The following is a 20,095-nucleotide window of genomic DNA, read 5'->3' on the forward strand; positions in this document are numbered from 1 at the left end:
GCTTTTATAAATTTAGTTGCCTGTAAACACAAATTTCGTTTTTTTAACCAAAACTATATTTGGAGTTTGGGATTTTGCTATAATGAATGTAAACTATGCATGACATATGGCATGTGAACTAGCAATCTCCGTGGCACAAGTATAGCAGATTCACAAATTTTGTTCCAATTTACACAAGTCCAACACGGGAAAAAAAAACAAAAGGATAACTTCTAAATCATTTTACTCTAGCGATATGAAAACTGAAAAGATCGCAGTAATTGATTACAGTACAATAATATACTGTAGTAATTAAATTGAATATACAGAGAAGGGTGAGAAAAATAAAATATTACTACTCCGCTAGATACCTGTAGTGTATTGTATAGAAACAAAAGAGAGGGACTTAAATAGAGAGAGGGAACCTGAAATTGGATTTCTATGAGCACAGGTTCCAAACCACCTCAGACTGAAGAATAAATAACCCCTAAACATCCATACATTATACACCTCCATAATAGAAAACTCTTCTACATGAAGTAGCTTAGTGATTTCTTCTTTCTCGATCCTCCCTCTCCGTAGAGCTCGTTCCACTGGTTCAGCTCATTCATGTTTTGTGAGTCTGACGACACACTTGCACATACCTGCATTTTCACAAAAAACGACACTTTTAGTTCTCCTGAAATATTCATAATTTCCATTCTTCAAGACAGTGCAGTTCAGTAATTGTAGACATAATGATCAAAATTTTTGATAGAGACTAATAGACTATGAAGACCAGAAAGTTCCAAGTGAGTGAATGAAACGTAGAGATCCAAATTGATCGATATAAACCTGTTCGTGTGCATATTTGAAATCCTCCATACTCAAGGAGCGAACATCTGCACTGCTGTGCAATGGCGGTAATGGTCTATTCTCTTCCAGTGCCAATGCTTTTTCCTGTAAGTTTATATTGGTAAGCGTAAGCTTTACTACATTATCTCATGTATGAAATCGACAAACACGCAAAAAAGGCAGCCTAAAGAATATAATTTCTCAAGCCAGAAATGGAAAAAGGCCAAATGCTTGATCATAGAATCTGAAGATGGGCACATGATAGCAACTGCTATGGTACAGTTTCCACCACTAACAAAAGTCCAGATGAGCAACAAAAAAATAACTAACCTTCTTCTCCTTTTCCAAAATTTCTCTTATAGGACAATGTGCAGCAGTTACACACAGATTCTGTAAACAGAAAGTTTTTCAAATCAGAAGAGTACAAATGAAAGAACGTCCCCTAAAAAAATAGAAATGAAAATAAAAAATTAAGATCAAGGACCTTTAGATCACTTCCTGAATATCCATCTGTCATACTAGCAACTGCTCCAAGATCAACATTTGGAGCAAATTCCTCCTTAGCTAAAATAACCCTTAATATTTTCTCCCGATTTTGAGCATCAGGCAAGTTGACCATTAATCTGCACCAGTTCACACAATATAAATGACTGGTAACAGTTGCCTTTTAGCGAACAAACAAACAAGTTGTAGGTTGTGAGACAGAAAAACCTCCTAGGAAGCCTCCGGATTACAGCCTCATCAAGATCAAAAGGCCTATTTGTGGCTGCAAGCACCAATACACGTTCCTTATCTTTAGTACGCAAACCATCCCAATTCATCATGAATTCATTCTTCATTTTGCGCATTGCTTCATGTTCTCCAGGATTTTCTCGTCTTCCTAACATGCTGTCAACCTACAGCCATAAAGATATAAGAAAAGACAAGGAGTCTAAGAATGGTAAGAAACATTAACGAAACACTACAGCATTGGACAAACCTCATCAACAAAAACAACACTAGGGGCTATCTTGCTGGCCAAAGAGAAGACTGCTTTCACGTATTTCTCTCCTTCACCAAACCACTGATGCAAATAAGAAAATGATCAAAAAAATGTGAGATATGACAAAATAAAGACCAGACTTTGAGGTTAAATGGTAAAATGGAAAAATAACAAACTGAAGGTCTACGAAGATCTATACTTTAGATGTGATGCTGGACATAGATATGTTGATAAAGTTTGCACCAGCTTCAGTAGCAACAGCTTTTGCAAGCATAGTTTTACCGGTACCAGGAGGCCCAAAAAGCAAAATTCCTTTACAAGGCTGCAAGATTTACATGGTCAGCAAAAAAAGATGCAATACTTAGTAGCGGGTACTTTTGGATCCGACAAACTCCATAAAAACAATGTCTTTACCTTAGTTAGCTGTCCTTTGCTGAACAATTCTGGCCTTTGTAAAGGTAGCATCACCAATTCTTTCAAGGTCTCTTTTACATTTTCCAATGCTCCTATATCTTCAAAAGTGACTCCAATATCACCAGGTGGAATAACCTCAGCAAGGAGCTTTTTCTCAAACTCATTTTCAGTAACCACATCCTGAAACTCAGGCAGTCATCCAATTACACACGAAAGTAATTCAATATATGAAGACTTTATTTAGAGGCTGAATTCTGCACCTTAAGAGATTTCTTCGAGCCCTTATTCTCATTCTGAATGCCATGTAGAATATTGAGCCCATAGTTGATACTACAATACACATTGACATAGAGAAACAGTCAGAACTATCATACCAGAAAGTCCTTCCTTCATCACCAGTTAATTTAGCCTTGTTCATTGCTAAGGGAAATATTTTTAAAATAGTTACCTTTCACTTGAAATGACAAGTTTTGGCTCCTTAAGTAGGTCTTCAGAGCGATGCATAAAATGATGGCTCAATGCCCAGCCAATAATTTTTTCAATGTCTATAATCATATTATAACAACCATTTTTAGGATTACCACAAACTGAAGCAGATAACAACCAATTTGAAGATCATTAGTTGTGCAAAATCAACTCACTTTCATTAGTCAAAGCTTGATCTTTAATGCATAGTGAATCGAGATCAGGGCAGTCAAGACAAATTCGATTTAGGACCTACAATTCATGGGAAGAGAGAGCAAAAGTTACACACCGTCACAATTATGACACCAAATCTTATCATCACAAAAACAATACCCACATTCACTGTCAAGTAAAAATAATCCCATAAAGATAACAAAATATCCTCCTGATATTAAAACTAGAAATGTTATACTTTAAAAAACAACAAAAATCCACCCAAACAAGCAGAGAGTTCTGAAAATGTCTAATTGTTTTCCTTATCAATTTCTTCTTTGAAACAAAATCAAACAAATTTAAGTTTCCCAACGAACTTTATTCTAGAATATAGAAATGTGTAAAAGGGTTTCATCTGAAGTTTTCTAGATACACTTAAGCAGTGTGACTTGTAACAGAAGCTCAACAAGAAAGAATTCAGAATTCAATCCATAATACTAATATATTGGACAGATGTATTTCAGGAATCAGATAATTTTGAAGTAGTGGGCACGGATGAAACACCACAATAAAAGTTCTCTTGATATATATAAGTGATCTACTAAAGCAACTCCAGGAAGAAACAAAGAGGACTAAGCAGACCAAATAAAATTTAACCTCAAACATAATCAGGCAGATAAAAATGAAGCAGTCATTTATATAAGTTACACACCGTGCGAATGCCACCAATATTTGATAGTGATTTCATTGTTTCAATATCCCGATCCAACTGCTGTTTCCAGTCAACTAAAACCACCTCATCCTGCAATATTGAAAACCAGATTTGTGGTCTGCTTCTCCTTAATGATAGAAATATCATAGAGCAGCAAAAATCTGCTTACCTGGGGAATCTGAATGGTCACCTTGTTTGGAAAAAGACGGCTGAGCTGCTTCAGAATCTTCGGAGTTTCCTTATTCCTATCATGTAATCTACCAAAATTATCCTGTAAAAGGAAAAGGTTTAGTCTTCAAAGAGGTGCAAACTCAATAAAAAAATGAGTGGCCTAAATATCTTTTCATAGTTTTACTAGGTAAGTAGTTATTTAATTCCACAAGCTTTATGGACATTTGAGCTCTCCCCGTGAAATTTGGAGACAAAGAAAACACTAAATATAATTCTACCAATGAAGATGAAAAAAATTAGGTGAATAGAACAGATGATAACAGGATGAGTATAGAAAGTCTCTAATTTAACCAGGCCATACCGGGAAAGCAAGGTCGAGCAATGCTGTTTGGTTGCTTCCAAATTTTGTGAAAAGCAATCCGCCAGAATGAGACTGCATCCATCATACACAAGATGATAGGTTATTTTCTTTCATTTGAGAATAAAAAAAAGCAGGAAGGGGTCAGGAGAGGAGGGGATCGCAACATTAAGAATAAGTATAACCAACACAGCTTAAACTCACTTTCTCCTTGCGGCTGTCTGTCTGAGTATGTGAGGCTATCACAACAATGTTTTCTGGTAATGATTCAAGCTTAACTTTAAAGGCTGCATAAGCCTCAGAATTCCCAACCATGGACTTCTCTACGTCTTTCAATAACAGGATTAATGGACTGGTTTTACATTCTATCAAAGCTACCTACATATGGAAAAAAAGTAGGAGTTTATTGGAAAATACATAATATGCAATAAAAAAGTAGATCAACTTAACATTTATACTTTTACAATGAATTATACCTCAAAAATCTCATTAATGGCAAGCTTATCAATATCATCAGCACTGGAGCTCTCCAGGCGGAGTAAGTCAGCTGCATAGAGTGAAAATGGTCAATGAATGAACAGATTAGATTACTTGATACACAATAGACTGAAGGTCAAAGGATATTACCTGCACAGAAGAAACCATGATCTTCTTCACAGAGGCCTCCAAGATCATTACCTTCTGGAATTGTTCTATCAAATCTAACACCAATTTTGGAAGAGCCATTATCCTCAAAAGCAAGTAACACCTTGCCCCTGTAACCGTAGGTTGGACCCCTGTACAAAATATAGGAAATCACAGCTTACAGAACATAATCCCACCAGATCAAAGAATGCAGTTCCTAAATTAGCAGCTGAGTTACTTTCGAACATGGGCAAATTTTAATTGGATGGGAACATTGAAAGATGTCACTGACTCATTGTTGAAAAAAATCATATCAATCTCCAGATTTAACTGGTCATTGGTCTTTACTTATACGGTAAAGAAACTCGACATATTATCCCACGTAGTTGCATAACCACAGACTTCCATATCTTAAGCACTTAAGAGTAACAGAACCAAAACAGATATATATAGTAAAAAAGAAGAAAGTTAATTACCTTATGGTAGTTTGAGTAGGAGAAAATCCTGTTGGCAAAGAACCAACATACTTCACCCGGTCACCTATCAAAACAACAAAAAATCAATTAATACAATTTCTCTACAGGCTAAACAAAGATAAGGAAGAAAAGCTTTCAGAGACTTACCCTTTTTGAAGGTATAGGATTTAGATGAAGCCGTAGATGCTTCCTGCTTGGGTTGAGCCTGAGAGCTCATAGTAGAACCCCCAGTAATATCAGCCTCCACACTTGAAGCTGGTTTTTTGAGATGCAGATTCCGTCTGGAATATACAATTGCTCGCTCTAACTTGGTACTTTCTTTCACCGAATCAGTTTCTTTTATTGCCGGTCCCTAGACAAAGAATATAGCTGTGCATCAATAATAAGTAAACTAGTTTCTGGAATAGCAAATAACAATAATAAATTTGAACGTAGGTCGCATAGAAACTTACACCAGGTAACAGAACAGTGTCAACAATAAGAAGAGAAACACCAAAATATTTGGCAAGTGCTTTGGTCAATGTTTCCTGGTATATTTCTGAACCTATAAAGAAAAGAAAAACCAAATAACATTAAGTTTAGTTGGGAACAGTACACAAAAGTACTTGCACAAATTTCGGGAAAACAAAACTGCATTACCTGCAGGACCTGACAGCAAAATTCTCGGGCATACTGTAGGGAGGTCTGAAGTGAACTTCACATATTTATTGCACTTCAAGTGTATGTATGTGGAAGCAATGAGAACATTTTTTGTGTTTTCACTGCCAAAAAATTGATTAATTATTATGGAAAACCAAAATAATCTGCCGCAGGACAGAACTAAAAGTTATACTTATAAATATAATAAACAAAGTTTCATAGACAGGCAAATGAAAGTAAACTATGCAAGTAACTAAGCATGTCATAGAACCCTCCATACCAAGAAATATGAATAAGCAAGAATATCATTTACAAAATATATATATTAATAGATGGATATACATATATAATTATATACAGAGCTTATCCCAGCACATTATTAAGTCTCACCAAAACATCGGATGTTATGGAATAAAATTATCTAGAAAGCAGCAGTCAAATAATCACAAGAATTGCCGTAACATATCACTTATAGCTCAATCTCTGTAAATCAGTGTCATACAATTACAGATTTGCAACCGTTTATTCTTTATCCATTAAAAATATTATGGGACAAGAAGCGTTGAGAGTATGAATATGACTTTTACCTCAGATAATAAGGAAAATCCTGAAAAGAAACATCTATGTTATCACAATGCAACAGTCCTTGTCGTAAAGCATCTTTGTAGGCTTCACGTCTCGATGATATTGAAATGGGAGGATCAGAATCCTTGCCCTGATCTCTAACTGCCTTGTGCTCATCAAGAATCTTAGATATCGTGCCACTGATATCAAATTTTGGAGCTATTGAAATTGGAAAGCGATGTCCCAAGGCATTGCTTTGTGGAAGAGTTTTCCCATTCTCAGCAGCAACATTGAATTTTTTAATAGAGACATCAGGAGATAAAACACCATCTTTCTCAGCAACTGGTAACATAGCAACATCGTTAAGGTCAGAAGCATCTTTGTTTCTAGTGTCTTCCATTTCACAAGTAGAAGGTAAAGCTGGTGTCTCAGAAACATGTTTGGCATCTCCAGCATCATGGGATGAAGAAGGAGGGAGAGATAATTCTTCAGGGTGACTCGTTACTGATTCCAGTGTTGCTGCAAAGGGAACATCAGAAGGGTCTCCTGATCTTGCCTCAATATGCAAACCTTTTATGGGCCTTTCATGCACTTCTAACATACTAACCGATGTTGGGTCATCCATCGTAGATGCACTTTCGTTGGTGAGTTGTTGGAAAACCTAATAGTTAGTTAAGGCCATAAAGAGAAGACAGATACTTGTGCCGATGCATAACAGATCATATAATAAACACGCAAAGGAACTAAGTGTTTAGAAAAGAAAGGATACATAAGACCGTTTATCAGACAAGCTGAACACCACCTCATCACCTGCATTTATAGGGATAGTGGTATCCTTGTAATAGTGTTTTCCATTCACTTGTACAGATCCTTTTTTCCCAGTGATTTCAAGCAGCGTATGTGATTCTCCTTCCTGAATCAGACATGGAACCAGCAAACAGATAAACATTGATTCCACTCCAATGGGATGGCGAGAACCATATGTGACTTAAACTCCCAACCAAAATTAACTTCAGCATAGAAGTTTACCTCAGACTCCATGCGCTTCAGTTTGCACAAAGATTTACTAATTGTTTGATCTCTCACGCATAAATCGCATTGGCGGCCTTGGCCAACAGTGTAAGTTGGGCAATGCAAGACAACATGTGGATTCTAGGAGGAAATCATCACACAAATATATTTATGGCCACGCACCATATAATGGTTAAAACACAAGCATGCTTGGGCATAAAATCCCCCACCCCAACACAAAGCTTTAAAAGCAACCCAATTGTCAAACAGAATGCGCAGATACAAAAGTCTGAAGGTGCAGACGTGGTAAATAGCAAATGCTCATCAAGAATTGCTTATGGTTATCTCCACCTAAAAGGTCTAGTCAATCCCAGATCAATGATAAACAAACATACACAAGCGACTACTCTTATACATAAGCAAAAAGAAATTACTCAGCAGAAGGTACTCAGCTTCTGGAAATTCTATTCTCCAGACATTATGATACTCTGTACTAGAGACATCAGAACAAGAACTGGAAAATGATACGGAGTAATACACAGGCGTAACCATATGGCCATATGCATTCGCTAATATCTCAGCATACGAAGCATATCACACAATTGAAATGATAATAGTGAAGAAAAAAACAGGGAGCACTGCAAAAGTATGAGACAATTGACATAAGAGGCCACCCTCCGGAAAGTAGGGAACAAAGTCCAATTTGTAAGAATCTATAAAAGACTCCAACTTGAATAGAACTCTAAAAGATAAATACTAGACTCCTAAACCAAATTAAACTCTAAGATATAAACTTATCTCTAACAAACTAATAGCAACTAGATAAATAATACTCCCTCTGTCCCATAAAAATAGCACATCTTCGGATGGCACGGGTTGTTATGCACAAATTGCCAAATAAATAAATGTCTATTTTTATGGGACGAACCAAAATGGAAAAATTAGTTTATTTTATGGGAAGGAGGTAGTAATAACTAATAAAAATCTAATGATGCATATCTATATCAGAAAATGTGTTATCTCGGCATTATGATACTTCATACTGGATAAATCAGAATACGAAAATAGCCTATTTCCTGATTATTTTCAAATATACAGAACAGGAGTGGGACTACCACGAAAAACATTTTCTTTGGACCAGGGCTGAGCTAGATAACTAATCGTGGTGCTAAACAATTCCCTCTCCCCACCCCCAGGTTTCTCTCTAGCACTCTTGGATAGGGGGGGGCTAAATCATTTGTCTAGAAAGTAAAACATACATCGAAAGAGGGTTCTTTGACATGTCACAGACTGAACTATGGCCCCTACAGAACGAAGGACCCCCTCTTGTTTCAGAGTGAAGTTCTGAATAGTGATAGAACATAACAAGAGACCCGATAAGGCAACTACAAGAAATTCAGAAAGGCAAAAACTTGAACTTTCAAACATAATGTGGGTGAAATTGATGCCAAAGAAAATTACACCCGATATCTTCCACCAGTGATCAGTAGATAATTGATGCTAAACCATTTTAAGTAACAGACAAAATAAGACCTTCGGGATGAAAGGCTTATCTCCCACCCCACTCCACAACAAAAAAGAAAAAGAAAAGAAAGCCTAACCATCAAAAAGTTAGTACTCCAAACCTAAAGCAGAGACAGACACTTGAAACACTATATGAACCTAATCCTGTTGAATCCACAGAGTTAATGCAATTACAGTAATTAAAGGCTTGCACCTGCAGTGGATCTGAATACCATCTAACATCAATTCTATGTGATAGCCAATTACAATATCGGCCCAAAATTGAATTTTCATTTCTAATCGAGTTTATAAATCGAAGCAATAAGAAAGATGCAAAATTTAGCTGAAAGATTAAGACTACCTGTGGAGACTGGGATATAAGTTTTCCCCATGCAGCCCCGGCATTAGTTTTTGGTTGCCTCTTCTTTCCGCGGTTCAAAGGCGGCCCACTAGATTTCCCTTTCTCTACATCAGTTATGGAATCACCTGCATCCAGCGCAAACAATCAAAAAGGAACAAATTTTCCACCCAACAAGAAGAAGAAAAGAAGATCAAAATTTGAAGAAGTTAAGAAGAAAAAGAACTGAATTGGACACCGGAATTCAATAGAGAATAACACATGCAGCGCATGATATAGCACCAACAGTAACGCGACAGCCAAAACCTCACCTGCAACCACGGCCTCCGACGATTGGCCCGCCGTCACATCCTCCGATGGCTTCTCTGCGCCGCCGTTATCTAGATCAGCCGATCCGGCAATAACTTCCTTCCCCTCCACCGCGTCAACGACTTCCTCCGAAGACGGTAAATCATTCAGAGAAGAAGAAGACGCCTCCGCTCCCTGCATGAACTCGAAAAAATCGAAATTGGAAAAACAACCAGAAACGTCCAATCAAGATGGAAATGTTCAAATTCACTAGATTACAAAACCCTAACCTTGGATCGTTTGCGATTTGGCAGGGAAGATGGAGGTGAGGGAAGGGGGCGCTTGGAGGAAGAAGAACTCCGCCTCGTTTCCACCATATCTTCAGATCGATTAACCTAAAATGGCCAAAAAAGAAGCTAAATTTTGATCCCAAAATTTGATTTTCCAACTGAAAATCAAGGGATGTTTCAAAGAGATGATTATTGTGTGCATATATAAATATAATATTTGTACTTATATAAATTACTAAGTCTACCCAACTCTATGAGTGAGAAGGATAGAAGGATACATTTATATTAGCGTTAAATTTGATTGATTGTATAGAATAAAGTAGATTGGGAAGAAAATATATTTGAATGGAATGCCTATGGTGCAAGATATACATTACTTAAAAAAAAAGGTTTGTAACTAAAATACATAAATTACGAAAAAGGTCAGGGTGTTTCTATAATAAGGCAATAAACAAAATCAAGGATATCCAAAACTAGAAGACTTGTTATATTGCTAACTAAATACTTAAGTACAATTAAATAATAGATATTAGATATTTAAATGCGTAGATCATCCGTCCTAGAATGTCAATACGATAAAAAAAAACGTCAGGGTATTAAGGTCAAACAACCAATTAGTTGTAACTAACTTTTGAAAAATATCTCATAACTTTAAAACGCATATAATTTTCTCGATTTAAATTATTTTTTCGCATAACATATATCAAATTAAAGATAATTTCATAAGGATTCTAAAAAGATCTCACTTGTATATGTTCCGATGTCAAAATTTAAAAAAAAAATAAAAAATTTTCATAAATTTCGTTAACAGCTTTATATCAATACACGACACATAATATGTCAATACAATGCTTGTATAGTGTCAATATGAAATTGTACTGACATTGTGTTTCTAAATCTTAAATTTGATAGTTGCTATTATCTTTTTAATATTAAAAAATGAAAAACGAAATTACACAAGGCAAATTGTAGACCACAAGATTTTTAAAATCTTATGGTCTTAAATTAGTTGTAGTTATCAATTAAATGATGAGTAAGCAATTGATCACTCCCCTTCAAAACTAATAGTACTATGTGATAGTATCTTGAATCTTTGTACTCCCTCTATGTCGCAGTTTTTCTTTTTTATCTGTTTCATATGAATTATTTCACTTCATTTTTACCAGTTTTGGTAATAGATCTCTCATTCAACTAATTCATTAGTCTAATTTTGTCATTTTTGAGTGTCAACCAAAAATAGTTTCATTTTAAAAATAGAAACTTTCTCTCGTACTTTATCCACTTCTCTTGTTTTCTCTTTTCTTCTCATACTTTATCTATTTTTTCCCCTCTTTTTATTTTACTAACTTTAATTAAAACTCATGTCATCAATAAATAAAATCAACTATTTTTTTTGGACAAATGAAGTAATAGATAAGAGGATGATTAAATAATCGACTAAATTTTGGGGTGATAGAATAAAATATGTGCACACCGAATAATATAGCATGCATACAATGCAAATCGAACCAATATCTAATTACATTTGATTATGTTATAAACTGTGTATATCACTTATGAAAGGAGGTTAATTATGATGTAAAGAAATGGTATTCCTATTTCCATTTCATTCCTTTGTTTGGCATATGAGTTTATATAATTAGCCCCCTTTTTTATAATAGACAAGTAGTCGCTTTTAATTACCAACACTTGTTAGTTTATGAGCTCGGTACAGCTTTTTCCTTCAAAATCGGCAAGAAAAAAACAGTGGGAAATTGGGGCGGCGGAGGAAGAGGTGGAAGCCATGGGGCAATTCAGTTGAAAAGGGAAGGAGAAGCGTCGCGTGGCCTCGATCGACAAGCTTGCCTTCCCCAAATTTTGGGGATAGCCTGATAGACCTTCGATCTATCTGATTAGAGCACCAGCAATTGCAGAGATTAATTGGGCGTAAATTAAAGAGCTCAACCCTATTTGAGGTGCTAGGGTTTTAAAAACGTGATGATAAAAGATTTCTCAATGATTTTTTACTCTATTATCTATAGATTCTAGATATTAGTTGGTTTGACTACTTTATGATTCGGAAAAAAATTAAGAAGAAAACCCAAAAAGACTTATATAAATCCTATTCTAAAAAACATTCAATCCAAAAAGAAAAACATAACTAAAATAAAAGATAATCGTAAAGATTTGCTACTTTGGACTATAATCTTAATCTTTATATCTTGCTGGGCAAATCTTCTTCCCTCTTGAGACAAGCGGAGGCTGCGTGGCTCAATTGTCTCATCTTGGTTGTTATTCGTGGATCTCGCGTGCTGCAGCTGTTGGTGGCGTATCAGAGTCCCTATCATAGCAAGACTTGGTAGCAGATAACTGAACTCGATGGCCTCTAGATACGCAGGGGCGATTTTTTGTCTTGGCTCCTATCTTCACTTGAACGAGATGCAGAAATCAATTACGCACTGTTTAATAAAAAACAATCAAACATCAAAGATCATAGTTACGTTGGAAAATATTTTAACGCTTCATTTAATTGAATGCTGTTGGAAATCGAGATCGGAGCAAAATCGAAACGGAAATAAGAACACGAGAGATTTAACGTGGTTCGGCGTAAGCCTACATCCACGGGAGAGTAACGGATCGATTTACTTCAATCACGATCAAGAACTACAATCATACAACAAGATCACACACTCAAGAACAAGCTACTCTCTCTTCGCATATGAATTCACATCAAACCGAAGACTATACAAGCTAGTTCCTCACAAAGATAGTGTGTATCTCTCTCTCTAGCTATTGATTGTTGTTATGATCTCTCAGCTGATTTCTCTCTCTCGTTTCTTCTCTCAAATGATCTCTGTGGCCTGCAGCATACTTATAGGAATCGCATCACCTCATGCAGTTGCAACTGCCGCTGTAGCCGTTGCACAACTGAATCTTGAACTCTTTCTTCTTGATCATGTGTTGCACACTCCACGCTCGGTTCCGATGCACCATCACTAGTTGTTATCATCACAAAATTCCTAACAATCCTCCACCTTTTGAGATGATACAACACATCTTTCGATCATTTTGTTCTTTGTTGATCTCATGTCCGAGTAGCGCCAATCTTGACTATTGTTGTCAGCATCCTGACTCCGAGAATCATACCCAGATCCTCCTTTATCACTTCCTTGATCAGCCACAACGCCCCCACCGGACGATCGCCTCCACCGGACGACAAAACCTCCACCTAATCTGAATCTTCCCCGATTCAGAATTGGAGTTGCTGATCCCTAGAGATATCACACATCTCTCATAAGTGATAACCAAATTTCTGTCAAGATTATGCCACCTTCACCGCTTAGGATGACACGGCTGTTGCACCTCTCTCACGGACAATTCAACAAACAAAGCTTCACAGCCTCCTCCAAATTGCATTCCCGCGAGCATCCATTGATCGGCGTGTTGTACGTGATGATGTCTGGCCTTATCCCCAATCTCCTCATTTCACCAAGAAGCTCAACCTCGGAGACTCAACAACTGAATACAGCTCCCTGACTAAAAACTTCTCTCAGACATTTCGTCGAACACGCTCTGCTCGAATTGCCGAGCTTGGTGCCGAACTGCCGAACTGCCGAGCTTAGTACCGAACTGCCGAGCTTAGTACCGAACTGCCGGGCTTGGTGCCGAACTGCCGGACTTGGTGCCGAACTACCGAGCCTGGTACCGAACTGCCGAGCTTGGTACCGAACTGTCGGACTTGGTGCCGAACTGCTGAGCTTGGTGCCGAACTGCTGAGCTTGGTGCCGAACTGCTGAGCTTGGTGCCGAACTGCCACTAAATCCAACGCCCTTCTCGGCATCCAAGCAATCAGTGTTCCAGCATACCTTTTCTCTCACAGGCATTCTATCGAACACCTTCTTTGCACCATCCAAGATATCTCACCATCGTCGTCTGCCTCTGAAGCATCATCTCATCAAGGCTCTCATGGCCTTCAATATCCATCAACATCATCATAGGCTTCGGAAATGAGTTGCATATCGCCATACTCGATCCCATTATGGATCATCAGTATGAGCAACGATCATTGAGCGAGCTACACCAACGATCACCAAGAACTTCCCTCTTTCTTGATCGATGAACCTTCGAGCTCTCTCCACAATGAATCGCCAATGCAGAAAACTTCTCAACAATATCGCTCAAAGCTGCACGAACCAAAACTGGCCACACCGTCGTCCCTTCAACTGACGTGATCAAGAACTTAATCTCCTTCTCCAAGACCGCTGCATATCCCTTCACCAAGACCGCTGCGCATCCCTTTTCGAACTGATCCTCCGACTTCTTCCAACGATTCTCCTCCTTCCCACAGACGGCGCCACTTGTTGGAAATCGAGATCGGAGCAAAATCGAAACGGAAATAAGAACACGAGAGATTTAACGTGGTTCGGCGTAAGCCTACATCCACGGGAGAGTAACGGATCGATTTACTTCAATCACGATCAAGAACTACAATCATACAACAAGATCACACACTCAAGAACAAGCTACTCTCTCTTCGCATATGAATTCACATCAAACCGAAGACTATACAAGCTAGTTCCTCACAAAGATAGTGTGTATCTCTCTCTCTAGCTATTGATTGTTGTTATGATCTCTCAGCTGATTTCTCTCTCTCGTTTCTTCTCTCAAATGATCTCTGTGGCTTGCAGCATACTTATAGGAATCGCATCACCTCATGCAGTTGCAACTGCCGCTGTAGCCGTTGCACAACTGAATCTTGAACTCTTTCTTCTTGATCATGTGTTGCACACTCCACGCTCGGTTCCGATGCACCATCACTAGTTGTTATCATCACAAAATTCCTAACAAATGCAAATGGATATATAGCTTAAAGCTAGCTGAATCAGGTATCGTTCAACACTTCATCTTTAATCATGATTCCGTTTACCCTTGATAATTATTGGAAATGGATAATATTTTCCTATTTTCAACATGGAGTATCAAAATGGCACCAGAATTTTACGAGTCAATAAATCCAAGTATTACATCTATCTATCTATCCATATAACAATATAGCAAAACCTAATAAAAAGAAAAGAGATACACAACATCCAAATCCTGACGAATCATTGATACACAAGCCTAAGATTAGCTAGGGCGAGCAACAACGCCCACACTAAGCAGGGCTTGACCAAATCCCCGGCGATGGGATTCATATTCCGGAAGGCCCGCTCACAACCAACTAGTGCCCCAAACAAGGCCGCGCACAGCACCAGCCCGAGCCAGATGGCACCCGCCCTAAACACCACCGGGTACCACATCAGGCTCATGGCCAGTTGCACCAGGTACAACCCAAGCGCAGCGGGCTGTCGGTGGAAGCCACCCTCGGCCCATACCAGCCACGCCGACAACCCGGAGAGGAAGGCGGTGGTGATGCATGCGAGGTGCAGAGTCCACAGAGAGGGCACGTAGAAGGGCTTGTGGAGGCTAGTGTAGCGGGTGGAGGAGCCGAAGAGGAAGATGTCGAGGAGGGTGAAGGAGAGGGGCAGGGCCACGGCCACGCTCAGCGACTTTAGCCCGCGGCGCGCAGCGGCCGAGTTCTTGTTTTTGTTGCGGAGGTTGTGGTTCATGTCGTCGTCGTTGGTGTGTTATTGGATGAGGCGGTGTTTGAGGTCAGGGGAAGAAGCCATGGTGGGGATATTGGTGAGGTGAAGGGTGGGGAGGAGGTGGCGGAGAATATGTAAAGTGGACCGTCTTTATCTGCTAGATTTGCATGGGGAGGCTATCCATGTGGCGGATTCTTCCTTCACACGTTGACTGTTTCTAGAAGTTAGTCGTCATAATTGGTCATCCATGCCACACAATTACAATGACTCCTATTTGATTATTTTCTCAACATCTAAATAAAGACGCAAACTTGGTAATCCTAATTCTAACATCTAAAATTCTATTATTGAAATAAGTCATATATCAGCCGCTTGGGATCACCTATGTCATTTTCTACTCCATCTCCTACTACATACACAAGTTAGAATTGTTACTTGCCATACCGCATAATAACTATTTTTAAAACTTTTACCAATGTTTTAAAAACCGAACCGGTGAGTGAACCGGAAAGGCTACTGATTCACGGTTCAACTGGTCCAACCGATCGAACCACTGGTTGAACCGAAATACAATTATAAATATTAAAATATATATATATATATATAATTAAAATAGTATACAATAAACATTAAAATGTACTACTAGTAAACTATAAGTTCAAAATATTAACAAACTTATTATTATTATTAAAAGAAGTTTTTAAATTTATCAATAAACCACTAAGATCGGTATTTAAAAATAAATAAATGGTGTATTAAGGCACCCACAATGGGGCGCCCGATGGCGGCCATCGTCCTCGGGCGCGGACGATGCCTCCATTGTGGGTGCCCGCCATCGTCCGCGCCCTACGCCCACGCCCGATGCATTGTCCGCGGAAGAAGCGCGGACGATGGCCTATCGTCCGCACCATCGGGCGCCCCATTGTGGGCTCGGCGGACGATGGGCGCGGACGATGATCTATCGTCCGCGCCATCGGGCGCCCCATTGTTGGCTCGGCGGACGATGGGCGCGGACAATGGCACACGTTTTTTTTTGTTTTTTTGTATAAATACCCCTACCCCACCTTCATTTGTAACATTCATTTCACGATTCCACTCTCAAAACTCACATTTACTACGAAATGGATTCAAGTCCCAATAGTCCGATGTTTGGTGAGGCGCGTTGGCCGGGTACAGAACTCAACTAATATCGGCCGTTCGATGCCAACACGCAGTACGATCTCAAATTCAGTACGGAATCGTACGGTTTGGATGATATGGAGCCGCCTCCAAACCGACCCGTCGCCCTCTCTCCCGTGCCGCCGCCGTCGCCACCGCTTCCGCCCCGGCCAAAAAGAAGTGGATCCGGCACCGCGCAGAAAAGTTGCCACCTCCGGGCAATTGTGAAGACCCGTCTACCAGCCGGATGAAACCCTCGTATTGGTGAGGTGTTGGGTGGATATATCGGAGGACCCGATATTCGCGAACAACCAGAGGCAAGTGGCGTACTGGGAGTGCATCGCCGAGCGCTACAATGCGGCGAAGCCGCCTAGCTCGCACAAGCGCCAACGGGAGCAGCTCCGCAAGCACTGGGATCAGGTGAAGAAGCAAGTCAATCTGTTCGCGGCGGAGTACGAGAAGTGCTCCAGGGAGCAGGGGAGTGACGAGAGCTTGAGCGACGTGCGAGCTAAAGCACTGTTGTCGTACCAGTCCCTGTACGACGACTTCAAGCATGAGGCCATCTAGACGCTCTTGAGGGACAAGCAAAAGTTCCAAGGCGGGATTCTGCACACCGATGCGACAAAGAGGACGAAGACCACCGAAGCTGGTGGTTACACGAGCAGCGAAAGCGGAACTCGTCCGGTGGACCTCAACCAGACGTACGAGGACATTGAGAGTTCCGGCACACCAATGTCCTCCCTGCGTCCCATAGGCGTCAAAGCTGCGAAGGCCAATGGGAAGGCGGCGACGACATCATCTTAGGCCTCCCACGTCTTAAGCCACCCACTGACGCACCTGCCAACCTACCATCTACTCCTATTTAGACTCCTATTCTGATAAATCGCCTCCCACGTCTTAGGCCACCCGCAACGCGTCATGCGGGTGGCCCGTATTCCGTCACGAAGGAACAACATGGCGGCGTGACGCGTTGCGGCGCCCCGTCTCGTCCCCAGCCCGTTCCGTGTTCCGTCACGGCGTGACGAATGGCGAGACGTCTCGCCACGCGCCGAGGCGACGTGGCGCGCCTCGGCACCATGCGTGACGCCCACTCGCCGGCCCGCGAGTGGGCATCGTCACGCTGATGCAATAAATCATTTTAAAAAAAAATCTAATTAAAAAAATTTAAAAAGTGGAAAACGGTAATATTAGCGTTTATAGCCGTTTTCCATTATTATTATTATTATTATTATTATTATTATTATTATTATTATTTTACTCTATAAATACTCCTAATTTATCCTCATTTCACACACAACTACACATCTATTCTTCCCAAATCATCTCCATTTCCTTTCCAATTTTCATCTAACATCTCATCACAAAATGTCCGGCGACGGAAACTTCGGCTGTGGCGGCTCCAGCGGGTGGGATCTCAACGTGTTCGGCGATTGGGAGAGCATGTACAACACATTGGGTGGTTCCGATTCGTCGACGCCGGGGGGTACCAACCACCCATTTTTGACGTGGATGCATACGCCCGTCCCTCCGCCCCGCGATATTCGCAGGGATTATCCCAGATTCAAGAGGATTATTCCGTTGAGCCCACTCCGGAAGAAGGCCGAGATGGGGAAGAAGGCCGAGGTGGTGGAAGCTCCAGGGCGGAGGCGGAGGCGGACGAGGAGGAGGAGGATCTAGGTCGGCATCCGTACGGCCCCAAAGAAACGCTAGCGGTGTACAACGCCTGGATCAGCGTCTCGTACGATCCCATCGTCGGGATTCAACAACCCCGAAAGTGCTTCTGGGAAAAAGGTCACCGAGGCCTACCACCAGATTAAGCCGAAGGGGTCCCGCCGCCGCACATGTAAGATGCTCCGCGCTCACTTTGACCGAGTCGACATAGAGGTCAAACGATTCTGCGCCATCCACAAGAATGAAGCGGCTCATTACCAAAGCGGAGCCACGGGAACCGACATTCTGAGGTCGGCTTTGCGGGTCTATTTCGATGACACCGACAAACAATTCAAATATGCCGATGTTTGGGAGGTCGTCAAGGACGAGAAAAGGTGGGCCGGCGGTGTGCGGTCCAGCACGGGCTCGACCTCGAAGCACACGGCGAGTGACCAATACTCGTCTGGTGAGGGCGGTTCGGGCAGCGAGCCACAAGAGTTTTCCTCGCAGGAGGTTGAGACCCTGACAGATGATGCCGGGGGGTCCTCCCGTGGGCGCCGTCGGCCGCAAGGGATAAATACGGCGAAGGCGGGTAGAGGGAGGAGGGGCCGAGCCGAATCAAGCCAGGCGGGCTCGGGCTCGGGGGGACCCCCCAACTCCCTTATGGCCATGTACATGACCGCCACAATGGCGGACACTTCCCGCATGACGCCCGCCCAATACCAAGCCTGGCTTAACGGAATTACGTTTATGGCAGCACAACTTGGCATTCCGCCTCCTCACGACTTCAGTGCATCTCCACCGCCTTCGAGGGATGATTCGCCGGCGGAATAGTATTTTTTATTTTCTATAAAATTGTATTTTAAATTATGTCATTTTTATTTTTTTCGGATTTTAATTATGTCTTTTTTATTTTTTTGAATTTTAAGTTGTATTTTTATTTTCTGTTGTAATTTTATTTTATTTTTAATGAAGTGTATTTTTTTAATTGAATTTAGTTGGAAATAAAAATAAAAAATGAAATTGAATGAATAGTAATTTAAGGGACGGTTAAGAGACGGAGGGTTGCAGATTTCGTCCCTTAGTTAAGGGATGGAGTAAAAAAGTACAGTGGGCGCGAATAGTAATTTAAGGGACGGTTTTGTAACATCGTCGTTGATGACCTTAGTAACTATTGAGATCACAATTTTCGGAATTTTTTCATCTCCCTTTCCCTTCAATTGTTCAAGTTTTACTTTTCTCCACCTCTTCTTCCATGCATGACATACCTTAAGCTCTTTCTTTTGGGCGTACGTCCTACGAATCTGCCTCCGGCCTCGCCTATTGTAGGGTTCAGTGGGCCGGTGGGGGTAGGGGGGGCGCTGTGCGGAGCAAAGGTGGTGTAGGGGTGAACCGACGGCGTTGCTTCCGGAGAATAAAAAAAAGAAGGAATTGTTGTCTTGACCGGCCAGACCAGCTAGCGGTTTCCGGCCGAACCGCCCGCCGGTCCAAAACGGCTCGACAGTCCAACGGTTTTACATGCTCAACCAGACCGGAACGACACTGGTTCGCGGCCGAACCGGTCCACCGGCCGATCCGATTTTTAAAACACTGACTTTTACTGGGAAAATCGGGTTTGTGGGGGAGTTTACACTAAAGATTACGTAAATGTACCCATTTTGTTATCTATTCCACAAATGGGAAAAACGCCAACCACATTGGCGTTTTTATTAGTAAATACGCCAACGTCATTGGCGTGTTTTAAGGTAAATACGCCAACGATGATGGCGTTTTATACTTGTGCCGTATTTTGGGTGTATGCTCTCGGATTGTAATTACGATTAAACACGCCAACTTGGTTGGCGTGTATAAATAAAAAAACGCATTTGTAAATGGCGTGTTTTCTTTGTTGAAACGCCGAAC

At 40.8% G+C, this 20,095-nt stretch overlaps 2 protein-coding genes across 2 annotated transcripts; both read right to left on the minus strand.

Annotated features, from left to right (window-relative positions):
- Positions 1-206: 206 nt before the first annotated feature.
- Positions 207-10,102, minus strand: LOC121805743. The gene is made up of 27 exons (XM_042205729.1): positions 9,822-10,102; positions 9,555-9,726; positions 9,247-9,371; positions 7,401-7,523; positions 7,141-7,284; positions 6,395-7,032; positions 5,808-5,929; positions 5,621-5,712; positions 5,316-5,520; positions 5,169-5,232; positions 4,696-4,844; positions 4,545-4,615; positions 4,273-4,446; positions 4,072-4,143; positions 3,709-3,810; positions 3,540-3,629; positions 2,851-2,926; positions 2,658-2,754; positions 2,470-2,539; positions 2,210-2,389; positions 1,995-2,117; positions 1,793-1,876; positions 1,525-1,709; positions 1,298-1,436; positions 1,144-1,203; positions 814-918; positions 207-623 (listed from the first exon to the last, which is right to left on the minus strand). Exons 1-27 carry the CDS (start codon positions 9,906-9,908, stop codon positions 510-512), a joined length of 3,663 nt encoding a protein of 1,220 aa, XP_042061663.1. The 5' UTR covers positions 9,909-10,102; the 3' UTR covers positions 207-509.
- Positions 10,103-14,816: 4,714 nt separating this feature from the next.
- Positions 14,817-15,461, minus strand: LOC121805318 (translocator protein homolog). Its single transcript, XM_042205130.1, has one exon. It carries the CDS (start codon positions 15,407-15,409, stop codon positions 14,906-14,908), a length of 504 nt encoding a protein of 167 aa, XP_042061064.1. The 5' UTR covers positions 15,410-15,461; the 3' UTR covers positions 14,817-14,905.
- Positions 15,462-20,095: the final 4,634 nt, after the last annotated feature.

This window comes from Salvia splendens, chromosome 1 (assembly GCF_004379255.2).
Source record: "Salvia splendens isolate huo1 chromosome 1, SspV2, whole genome shotgun sequence".
NCBI lineage: Eukaryota > Viridiplantae > Streptophyta > Magnoliopsida > Lamiales > Lamiaceae > Salvia > Salvia splendens.